The following is a 12,867-nucleotide window of genomic DNA, read 5'->3' on the forward strand; positions in this document are numbered from 1 at the left end:
CAGTATTTGTACAATCACCAGTACAACCGTCTTGCCACATTATTGTGTCTTTCAGTATACATTCCCTCTTCCATTAGTGCATTGCAACCAGCAATGAGGTCTGCATCTGTTTCCAGTTCTGTATTACTTACCTGACATTTGACTGTTTCTCTCACTTTTTCCATACACCTTGCAAACCTGTGGTTAAAATACACCCCTCCTTAACCATTCCTGCATCAAATCTTGGTTAACATGTAGTTTACTGACTATTTTCCAGCGTGACTAGAGCGGAAGTGCTAAAGATGATCTGGAAGCAAAATGTAGCCTTTGAGTAATAAGGTAATCGAATCTCTTGAGATTGGTCTCTGATATGTGCTTCACTTACTGCAACACAGACCCTTGCAACTGAGGCTTGTTAAAGCATGCCTTAAGTACTTAGTTCCATTGATTTTCCTGATAGTCATCATAACTGCAATTGAAGAGGGGATATTCCCTTGATCCTTTAAACCAGATTCAGTGATTCATTTCTGAAAGAAAGCTAGTTCAGCTGCTGACAATCTGGAAAACTGTAGCCAATTTCTAACTACCTTTTGTAGGCAAGGTTTTGCAGTCAGTGGAAACAGTGCAACTGGAGACCCCTTTATCACTCTTTGTATTTGTGGATCCTTCCATTCTCATTTTAGATGCTGTCATAGCACTGAAAAATTATTATCAATGGTAATGGATAGATTACCCAGAGGAAGAGATCATAAAATTATTCTGTCTTTGTCCTTATCAATCTTTCAGTAGGATCTGATTCTGTTTATTTCAGTAGTATCCGCATAGACCACCTGAGGTCCAAATGTGGCCTGTCTGGTATAGTTTTGTCCTGATTTTCTTTATTTTTTCTAGCAGATAGGGCCTCATAGAATAAATATTCGGTTTATTTCCCTTGGTATGCAGTGGTTTTCAGGTGGTAGTCACACACACACAGCCAAAGGCGTTAATTATTATGACCTAACTCTTGACTTCTTAATAGCATTGTTACAACACACTGAAGTCTGAAGAGCATTTATATGAAGAATAATATCTTCACAAAATGTTGAAATTACTAGGAATTGATGAGCAGAAGTAATGTTGCAGTCCAGAGTGAGAAGGCTGCCATTTTGTTGAAGGAGGTCCAGTGCAGTTTGATGAAAACACCATCTACTTACTATCTACAAAATGGAATTCTGACCTATATACTTGTCTGGTGGATGTTCTCTGTCCTTTACAAACAAACAAATGACTGAGAATAAACAAGTAGTGCAGTACTGTCCACTAACTATCCATCTTCTCAGCTTATAAAGCATCCCAGAAGGACAACCACAGCTTTGTTATTTAGAGAGTTTCCCCCACCTTCTCCTGCTCCTGACCCTGTTTCCTAAGGAGAGTTTTTAAGATGCTGAACAAGACTGGAAAAAACTTTCCCCTTCATTGGAAGAACTTACCCTGTCACTAGGTTTGAACGAATTAATTATAGACCTGTCTGTGATTAGATCTTTTAACTAAAATAATGAAAAATGTATCCAACAAGAAAATTATATTCATAGTGAATTTATATGGCCTTCTAGTTAACTGCCAGTATGTCTTCAGAGCAGGCCATGGAGTCAACAGAACCCTGCTCTAATGTGACATATCATATTATACATGATATAGGTGAAAATAATGCTTAGGTGTTTGATGGTTATCCTTTGGCATCTCCTATCCTTTCTGTAAAACTCCAGCTATGGCCCCTCCATCACTATTTGGCTTTAAAATGCCTCAGTCATAGTACTGAAAAAGGTGAAATATGAAGGAGTCATATCTGACCCAATTACCATGCAGAAAGGATTCCTACAGAGGTCTGCTTTGGGGCCTATTTTGCTCTCCATCTACGTCAACTCCCTGTATATGAACTGTTACATCCATCATCTCCAGTACATTGATGGTAGTCATATTTCCCTGTACTTCTTCCTCGAGAAGCTCTTCTGTTCAGCACCAATTACAAAACGGCCAGTTTACCCTTGAAAATCTGTTACAGGATGGAAGTATAATCCTGCAGTCTTCTAAAACCAAACCAATTATCTTTGGCAGCCAGTGATAAGGTTGTGACAGATCAACCCTACTTGACATTAAAGCTCTTGTTAAAGTCACTTTTGAAATATGGAAGTCCTTCAAGCATCATAGGCTTTGTGTGGATCAGAACATGTTCTTTGTCTAAACTATGTTTAAAATCCAGATGTGAAACTGAGACCAATCAAGAGGTCTCGGTGCTACCAGTCAGGTCCCATGTAAGCATTATGTCACAAACATTCTAGTGTTTCCTGTACTCCAACAGGGTGGAGTAGTGGAAATGTAATCTTAAGCACCCTGTTCCTGCAGGACCTACAGAAGCTTTAGCCCCTGCACTACAGATTTGCCAGCTATGTGACTGTGTTTGCTAGGATTACTGTATCTCCTTTATTGCCCAGAAATGGCATGATTTCCAGAAATGTCTTACATTATTGCAGCTCTTTTTCACCTACAGGCTGTTGCTTAGCCATTGCAAGCAACTGCGTGATTTATTTAAACATTATGAGACCTACAGGGAACTTAGAACACTGGATGTCCAGAAACATTCAATCAATAGTATTCACAAAGCTTCAAGTGACAAATGTTTTTATTGTCTTGCCCCTAAAGTCATTTAATCTCCCTGTCTTACATAACATTCAAATTAATGTTGAACTTTACTTATTAAACAGAAGGAAACATGCCTTGTCTGATATAACCTATTTGTTGTACTGTGCACGCTGTCTATTTTTATTGATTGTTGCTGCTGTGCTGTGACTTAGCTCAAATGCATGACAAAAAAATTGCACAATGTTTCACACTCAAAACTAAAAACATGAACATTTAGAAGTGATTACACAAGAAAACATACAGCCAAAGTCACTCCAAGAATAAAATGTATTATTGCAGAGATGCTTGTGGAGTGCTGCAACTTTACACTCCACTACTTATATATAATAACTCTGAGATTAGTATACTTTGGAGCAAAATGAATTCTTTGTGATATTTCAGTCTTAGATACAAAATAATTACACTCTAATGTTTGCATGTATGTGTCAAACACTTCTGTATCTCAATTCTGCCCTGTTCCCACTTGGCTCACTCGGGCCTGTTGTTAATACATCTTAAATCTGTAACTTTACTGCATCAACTGCCTAAATCTCTAAAATGTAAGAGTTCTGTTTATATGTTTATCCCAAATGTTAAACAATCTAGCTAGATTAATCACCCTGCTGTGAGAATTTACTCTTACTCTACAGTACTACATTGTAATTAACTTGCCCTGTGTATTGACTTTGTTCTTCCAGTATTTGTACACTTGCCTGGACTTTTTCGACTTCATACTTTGCTTAAGTATCAAACCCAGGTAACTACTGGAAAGGGCTGTCAAGGGACAATGGTCCAACCCTGGGAGGAAGGGATAGAGCAACCACCACATAATATCATTAAGAAACCCAATTTAGCTTCCTTCCAAGACTAACTGCTTAGATGTTCTGCTTGCAAATACTTCAAGCCCCCTTAGCCTACATTCCATTTCTAGCTCTTTACCTAACTTTTTCCTTATATAGATATGCCCTTCAGTAACATGTGCACTATTTATACCACAAACCTAGGTAGTTACACAATCATAAACATAAATAGTCTAAATTCCCATATCTTACAACTTAGTCTTAAATCCCAAATAAACATAAATATGGTAAATATAAATATTCAGTGAACACTACATTATTCCACTTGCATAAGAATGTATATAGATAGGTATCAACTTATTATTTTACTGTTTGTAAAAAATATTGGTTAAATATGCATTGTTACATTCTTTGTGTTGTATAACTATATTCATTGTACTATATTTCTTACATGGTCATGGCTGAAAATGGGCCACTGTGTACCAGTCTCACTGTCTACCTAATTGCATAAATGAAACAGAAAAAAAAAGGTAAGAAACAACACCACCACAGACCACAATGTTGCTCTTTATGATACAGCCAGAGCTTTCTCTGTTGAAATATTTACTACAATGTATAAAGACACTTTGAGCTTTTCTAATGAAATAGTGTATGTATGTAAATACGTGTGTTATTTATATATATATATATATATATATATATATATATATATATATATATATACATTTTTTCTGGGGTTTACTTTTTTTTCAAGGAAAAGTGCAGCCCGGTACCTCACCAGCAATTTTGCAAGATGAGAATGCTCATAAAGCAAAGAATTTAAAATCTGAGCTGGAGCTGTTGAAAAATGAACTAGAAATTCAGCGCTTGAAACGCATCATGAAGACAGGTGCTGCACGACAACCATCGGCACGACCACCCCAATCTGGGCTTCCTCCACTGGTAATGTTTATTGTTTCTCCTTTTGTTCTGAGCTATGGGTTTTCCAAGAATAGTTTTATGACAAAATGCCTTCATCTTCAATACTTGAGCTGGCCAGCTATCTGACATCTGTAGGTGTCTTAATACTGCCTTTTCATATTTACGTTAATAATTGCAAAACTATGTTACATACAACCTATTGAAAGATTTCCTCTTAAACATTACATGATAGGCAACATAACAGCATTGCTATCTTACTTCTGCCAAATGCAGATCAAGGGATATTAGATGTTTAGTGCTGTTTACATACAAATTATTCATATTGTCATTATTTTCATACTTGTTTTTTATGTGTGTGTGTGTGTGTTTTAGCATATCCTTGTATCTGCAAATATATTTTCTTCATTTCTTATGAGATCCTATTCACCCAGGCTGTGCCTGCAACTGGTCTGTTGAGGTCAGTGCAGTATCCAGGTAAACAAATATAAATAATTATACAACCCCCCATTAATATTCCAAAACGTGCATGCTGAATGGTCAGCGTGCCCGTTGTAAATCAGACTTATACTAATGGAAAAAGATCCGGTCGCCCGGACTTTTTCCATTAAAAGAAGAGCTCCGTTGCTGTTATCTCGCTATGTTAAACGAATTTAACATAGCGAGATATCTTAAAAAAAAGCAATGGAGATCTTTTTTAAAGATATCTCGCTATGTTAAACTCTTTTAAAGGGGCAGTATCTCGTTTCTAAAATCAGTTGCTTGCTAGAGTGCTTTGTTTACATTTTAGTGCTGTGTAAGTCACATGCTCACAGAGAGGCAGGATTTTCACACAAGCTCTTTAGCAGACACCTTTTAAAAAGCAACGGAGAGCTTCCTTTCTCTGTTGCTTCCACACACAGCTCTGATGTACTGCGTAACCATACGCATGCGCAGTACATCAGAACTGCCCCAGAATACTGGACAGCTGCGGAAGGGCAGCAAGAAGGCATTATATAAAGCCATTATTTAAGAAAAGTAAGTAATTTTTTTCTTAAATAATGTCATTGTATAATAGCAATAACCCACTTCTGGGTGTGGGTAATGCTGGATTTACCCACAGTTGTCTTTGTTTGGCCACTCAGGCTTCACCCTCATGACAAAACCACACCAACCATGGGTAAATCCAGCATTACCCACAATCAGGCATGGGTTATTGCTAAAGTAATAAATGCTGACAGTATGTGTGTAACCTGAGGGGTTATTAGGGGTATTTAAGTTGTTTGCAAAGCATTACAAAGCATTAAAATTATTGTTTACTGTGTTTGCTGCTAGTTATAAAATCCACTTTTAAGGCCTAAACTTTAATGAATGCTACCACTGTAAATCTGAATTTCCGTGATACAGTTTGCACTTTACTCCGCATTTATGGGCCGAATTCAGAAAGGTTCAAGTGAGGTATACCTAATTTATACAACTCGCTGTAACCTTTCCACATTCAAAGTCAGTCCTATCATGGTAACAATGGGCTGTCTCTGCAGATGTGCTAATGAGGCATTATGAGGGACAGGCATATGTTAATGAGACATTCTGAGGAAGCAGCATATGCTAATGAGTCATTCTGAGGAAGAAGCATATGATAATGAGCAATTCTGAGGAAGTGGCATATGCCAATCAGCATGTGCCCTTCCCCAGAGCTGTTTGCAGTAATGCATTTATGCTGCATAAATTAACATGGCCACTCACTCCTGCTTATGATAATGAACACAGGCAAAACCCCATGTTCATCCATCGAGGTAAAGATAAGTGCTGGGGAGTTTAGTGGACAATTAGTATTTGGGGGTGTCTGCATATTTGCATGTGTGAGGCTGCATTTGTGAGTGTATTGTGTGATTGCATGTCTGCATTGGAAGCTGCAGTATGGGAATTAGTTAAGGATACATTAAGAGTGAGTGTGTGTGTGTGTGTGTGTGTGTGTGTGTGTGTGTGTGTGTGTGTGTGTGTGTGTGTGTGTGTGTGTGTGTGTGTGTGTGTGTGTGTGTGTGTGTGTGTGTGTGTGTGTGTGTGTGTGTGTGTGGATTGGGGGCTGCTATACCTCCACACTCCTGTAGATTAACAAGTAAATCCTGCAACATTGCAGGGACCACTTGACACTATGGATAACCATAAATATGTAGGTCAGAGTGACCATTAAACACCATAGATAACCTCAAAGACACTATAGGTCGAGGTGACCACTAGAGATGAGGGATACGTCTAACAATGGGCAATTAAAAATGATGTAGGTGGGAGGGACATGAGACACCAGGGACAGCTCTTTAAAATCATGACTTAACTGCACACTTAGGGTTGGAAAAACATTAGACAACAGAGATAGCACTACACTGTTGTACCTTAATGGCAATTACACAATACTTGGGCAGGGGAGAAAACTAGCCTCCAGGGATTATGTTACTCAACATGCCTTAATGGCAGTTTCAAAACATATAGACAGGAGGATCACTCATCTCCAGGGAGAATCTTCACAGAGGCCATTACAAGCACTTATAAAAATGATTTGGGATAGGGGGAACACTAGATACCATTGAGACTCTAGAGTGCCTTAAAGGTAGTCATTCTGGTTTCTGTACTGAGTTTTGGTTCACATCAGTCACAATTCATGAGACTGTTGGCTGTGACTTTGCAACTGGACTATGTTCAACATTAAGTGTATCTGAGCTACTCTGTATGCCCCCAGTTTGACTTAGATTTGTCTCTTCAGCTTCAGGTTCTATGACTTTCTAGTCCCACACTTTGCATGCTAATCTAGACTTCAGAAGTGTTCCAATTGCTTCTTTAGCTTTCAGAGTGCCTGTGCTGTTTTCTGTACTGGTCACCTGTCTCAGCTTCAGAAGGTTAGCGTGAGTGTCTTCCTTCTGTCTAAGAGAGTTATTTTCATTTTTTTCAGGTTTGTTACAGCAGTATGACTTTCTTAGCAGGAGAAGCAAAGGTTGATTGACACTGTTTTAATTTTGTCTTTGCTTCTTCCAAACATTTGCTTTGGACTTTATTTTCATTCTCCAGATGTTTATATTTGGTGGTTATTCTGACAGTAGCATCATACTGTTCATTAGGTTTAGAACACAACTTTCTCATTTTTTTCTGTAACACAGTGATAGAATGTTCTTTTTATTTTAGCTCTTGGCTATGTTGATAAAGTGTTCATAAGTCACTATTATTACATGCTTATTTCTTTGTACATTACCCTTTTGAGTTTCTTACTGATAAATGCCAACTGCTTACTTTAATTTATACTTGCCGATTTCTTTGTTGTAAAAGCTGGACCACCTCACTATTATGAGCAAAACGTAATGCTAATTTCTTGACTTTTCTCATTTTCTGCTTGCACTTACTAACATTTCCCTTTTAGATGAAACAGGGCACTGTTAACATTTTGCAGATCCTGATTATTTTTTTGTCTTCCTGTTCTCTAGATATACAATGACAGCTTGGGTTTTTACAGACTTCTGTTTTGTCTTTCAGATTCTAACATCCAGTTATGTTACTCCTTTTCCTTTTGGCTTGTAATATCACATAACTTAGTATTTTCAGATTTACTCAAGTTTTACTGCTCCAATTTATTCATCAAGTTCAGAGAGTCTTATGTTTTATTTTACCATTTCTTATGCTGATCAAGGTTGGTCAGCAACTTTGTAGAAATCTCTTGTCATTTTATTTTCATTTTCAGAAGTAATCTGATTCAGTATTACTATATGTCCTTCTATTCCAGTGTTGCAGTATTCTACATGTGGGTTTACCTTTCTTCCTCTCCAGTTCGTCTGGACAGGATTCCAAAGATTTTCAGTCCCTCTAAGTGCATCGGACATCTGACGTGGCAGCAGGAACGTGGGCCATAAAAGTGATGTCTGCACACACCAGCTCTCAGAACTTTTCAGCCGCGTGTCGTATGCCAGGTGCTCCTGCTTCTCGCAGACGTCAGATCAAGAAAAATTCAGTTAAGTACCCTGTTGGGGATCCTTTCAGTCCTACTGTTATTTCTTATAGTCCGTTCATGTCATCCAGAAAGGGCAAGTGTAAGTGTGGTCAACAAAGACATCCACAATCAGTGTCTCTTTTGTTCAGGTAGGGAACACGACCACGAGAACTGTACTATTTGTCAGTCATTCGTCCCTAAGACCGTACGTCGCCGTTTACAGGCCTTACATCTGTACTTAGAAAACCAGCAGTTAAAACAAATAGCATTAGGGATGGAGGCCACATCCAGCGCCCCATCTGAACTGCCCAAGAAGAGGACCATGACCTTGCAGCCTACTTCTTCAGCTGCACCTCTACTGGCCATTCCTCAGTCTGTGGCTGACATCGGCTTGGCCGAGGATTCAGCTTCTGCCAGTGTGGATAAAGCGGGTATCTCTGAGGAAACCACACAATCTTGAGTTGATGGCACATCTGTAGAGGCTATACCAGCATCTACTTTAGACTCCAGGGCATGTCAGTTTCCACCACCGCCATCCCTATGTCTGACCCGAGGCCTTCACCCAGCCGGACGCCAGCTAGGCCTCTAAAGAATAAACCAAAAACAAAACCTTTATCTCCTGCTTCTGAAAGCATGCCCGATTGTCAGGCCTTCAGCCAGAGTTTATTTAATGCCTTTATGGCCCTTAGGTCTACTACTATAGAAACCCCTAGCACTGCTCCTCCCTTCCTAGGTCCTAGACGTTTTATTCCTGAATGGAGGGTAGAAGAACTAGAAGATTAGGAACTGTCTGATTCCTCAGAGGATTCCCTCTCTTACGCCTCTCAGATCTCTTCCTCCCTGGGATATGGATCTCCAGAGGAAGGCTCTATTGAGCCTGACTCCCCTGTGGAGGATTTAACCTTTGGGAAATGATCAACAAGATGAAAGACCACTTTAAGTGGGAAGCCTCAGATATGACTGAAGTACAGAAGAGGTTTTATGACCTGATACAGATGGACTCTCCCAGTCCTTCTGCTATCCCTCCTATTCAGCTGACCTTCCTAGATGCCTTTGCCTCTGCTTCCATCAACCCTGACTCCCAACCTCCAGCCCCATGGAGAGCAGATAGACTCTACAAAGTCCCTGAGGCAGAGAAATTTCTGATTAAGTGCCATCCGGCTGATCCAGCCACTATCTCCATTTCTACTGATAGGGCTTCCAAACTACTCCCTACCTTACCATTCTTTCAGCTGACAAGGACAGCAAGACAGTGGAAAGGTTGGGGAAGAAAATTTACACTTCTGCTACCCTGTCATTCAGAGCCACTAACTACCAAACTCACATGACCAAGTATTCCTTAGCACTGCTGGACAAAGCCACTAAGCAATTAGCTGACATCCTAGACTGTGCAGCCAAATTTCCTTGATCTCCCTACTAGCTCTCAACTCTCAGGTGAATAGACACTCCTTAAGATGCAGCTATGATGCAGCTGAAGCCTCAGCTAGGTCAGCTGTATCAGCTTCTGCACTAAGAAGATACTCTTGGCTATGCCTTCGACCCCTCCCTGACGACTTCAGGGCCAAACTTATTGATGCGCATTTGAATCACTCTGCCTGTTTGGTGAAAAAGTGGCTGACCTCTTTAAGTCCCTGCAACAAAAAGGCAAAGAATTGCAGGACCTAAAACACCTGCTAGTCTTGCCCATCCCTAAGTTCCACAGGAACTACCTGGCTAAGACTCAATTCATCAGGAAAACTTCTAGGCCTATGGCTCCCTCCAAGTCTAGGAGACCCCCTAGGAGACAGCCCTCTCTGGCTAGAGCTTCTCCTTCCTCCAGCCAATGGCTTCCCTTTCCAGATAGGGCAGGCAGTGTCTGACAACCTGCCAGGCTCTCACCCCACCCCTCCTGCATCCCTTCCCCTATCTGCCCGTCTCTCTCACTGTCTCCCTGCGTGGTCACTCATTACTTCAGACAAGTGGGTTCTGTCCATCATGCAGAATGGTTACTTTACGACCTGGACCCCCCCCCCAACAAGGCTGGGCATGCCTCAGCCACCCACCAGTCAGTTACCCACCCCCCACGACAGGTGTTCCAAACCTTACTAATACAAGGCACTATAGAACCAGTGCCTACAGAATCAAAAAGAAAAGGATTCTACTCCAGAATCTTTATGGTGCCTATACTAGACCTCTCTCATCTCAACCCCTTCTTAAAAGTTCCTACCTTCAGGATGCTCACTCTCCCTACCCTCTAACCCCTCCTCCTACCTCAGGGATTCATGGCAACTCTGGATATAAAGGATGCCTACCTTCACATACCTATAAAGTCCACCTTCAGGAAATACCTCAGATTTCTGGCAGGCTCATCCCATTTTCAGTTCTGTGTCTTGCCCTTTGGGTTTTCCAAGCTGAGAGGGTATTCACAAAATATCTGGCTCCAATCATCGCTTACTGCAGGACAAAGGACATCCAGGTATTCCCCTACCTAGATGACCTTCTAATTTAGGCAGAAAATCAGAAGACTTTACCAAGGCCCTTCTGCTCCTCCTGCAGTCTCTAGGATTTCTAATAAACTTCCCAAAATCCCACCTGGAGCCCACACGGGACATTGTCTTCCTGGGTTGCAGAATCTGGACAGAACTTATGAAGGCCTTCCTACCACTAGAGAAGGTGGTGTCCCTGACACACCACTTACTTGGTGCCCTTCAAGTAACAGAACTGACAGCAAGGCAATTTCTGAGACTTCTGAGTTACATGGCAGCCACCACACCCATGTTGCCCTTAGCAAGACTGCACATGAGGAAACTACAGTGGTATCTTTGGTCAGTGTGGACTCAGCACTCCCATCTCCTAAAGTTCAGGGTTTTCCTCCTTCCCTGCTTGAAACAGGAATTGCCATGGTGGGTGGCTCAGGTGGCCCAGAACCCAGGCCTCCCTCTACAAACATCCACACCCTCCCAGACTATGCATACAGATGCTTCAGATCTGGGTTGGAGAGCAACTCTAGGACAAAATAAAGTGTAAGATTTGGGACAGCCAAACACAAACTAGACCACATAAATGTCAGATAAATGAGAGCAATCCTCCTTGCTCTACAAGCCTTCCAACCCTATCTAGAGCAAGTCCCTCTCAAGATATTCATGGTTAACACAACAGTCCTGTGGTATCTCAGCAAACAGGGAGGGACGGAATCATACCTTCTATGCAGGTTAGCTCTGCAAGTGTGGGAACTGGCCACCTCACAGGGAATTACCCTACAGGCAGCCTACATGCCGTCCCTACCCAACTCCCAGGCAGATTACCTAAGCAGGACCATCTCAAACAACCACGAATGGATGCTTCAAAGAGATGTTTTCCTGAAACTGGTCCACAGGTGGGGTATGCCTGTAATAGATCTGTTCGCCTCCTCCATAAACAGGCAACTTCCTGGTTACTGCACCGGGACAACCGACCCCAAGGCACTGGCAACAGATGCCTTCTAAATGTCCTGAAAGGGGAATTTCTGTATGCATTCCCCCCTTCCCCTTGATTCAAAAGGTGCTGCTGAAAATTCAGCAGGACTCACCAAAACTCTTGCTGGTGACACCCTACTGGACAAGAGAGCACTGGTTCCCCCCTTCTCCTTCATTTTTCCAAGGGCAATCACCACAAGTTACCCCCCTCAGTGGACCTGCCCATACAGCACAAGGGGACTCAGATACACCCACAGTGGCAATCCCTGCACCTCACCCTGTGGCTGATAAGATTCTGATCCCCTTCAGACACCTGTACAATGAGGATGTGCTCAATGTCCTTCAGGAGGCCAGGAAACCCAACACAAGAAAATCCTATCTCTCGAAGTGGAAAAGGTTTTCTATTTGGTGTCACAAAAGACAGTTGGACCTGCTGGAAAGTGACATTCCTCTCATCCTGTCTTACCTGTGTGAACTAATGCAGACAGGGCTGGCCTACTCATCTTTAAATGCACATTTGTCTGCAATCTCTGCTTGTCATCCTCTGGATCCACCCCTTGCATCCAGACACCCCTCTAAACTTTTCCTCAAAGGGGTACTACACTTGAGACCACCCAGGAAACCATACCCTCCTCCCTGGGACCTTAACTATGTATTAGAAAACCTCACTTTAGCCCCCCTTTGAGCCATCAGGCAAAGCTCCCATAAAAATTTTCACATGGAAAACTGTTTTACTGGTAGCTCTGACCTCAGCAAGAAGGGTCTCAGAGCTGCAAGCTCTTATGGCTACACCACCCTTTTTATTCTTCCACCTGGATAGGGTGACTCTCAGGACTGACCCGTCATTCATACCCAAAGTAGTGAATGACCTATCCTTGAACCAGGCCATTCACCTGTCTACCTTTTTCTCCAACCCATATGGGGATAGTGAGAGAGTACTTCATTCCCTAGATGTCCACAGACAACTTAGGTTTTATCTACATAAAACCAAACCTATTAGGAAATCAGACCAGCTGTTTGTTTCCTTCTACCCCAGAGCCCTGGGGAAAGCTGTGACCAAACAGACTATTTCGGCCTGGATCTCCATGGCCATTTCTTTCTGCTACATACACCATGGAAAGACCTT

The 12,867-nt window shown here is 41.6% G+C and overlaps 1 protein-coding gene across 1 annotated transcript in view; it reads left to right on the forward strand.

Annotated features, from left to right (window-relative positions):
• The window catches only part of LOC122795878 (coiled-coil domain-containing protein 17-like), a 748,474-nt gene that overhangs the window by 600,075 nt on the left and 135,532 nt on the right, over window positions 1-12,867 (forward strand). The window contains exon 8 of the mRNA XM_044064297.1: window positions 4,192-4,379. Within this exon, the coding sequence (XP_043920232.1) occupies window positions 4,192-4,379 (188 nt within the window). The remainder of the gene's footprint in view (window positions 1-4,191; window positions 4,380-12,867) is intronic.

This window comes from Protopterus annectens, chromosome 2.part2 (genome assembly GCF_019279795.1).
Source record: "Protopterus annectens isolate FY-2018-M chromosome 2.part2, PAN1.0, whole genome shotgun sequence".
NCBI lineage: Eukaryota > Metazoa > Chordata > Ceratodontiformes > Protopteridae > Protopterus > Protopterus annectens.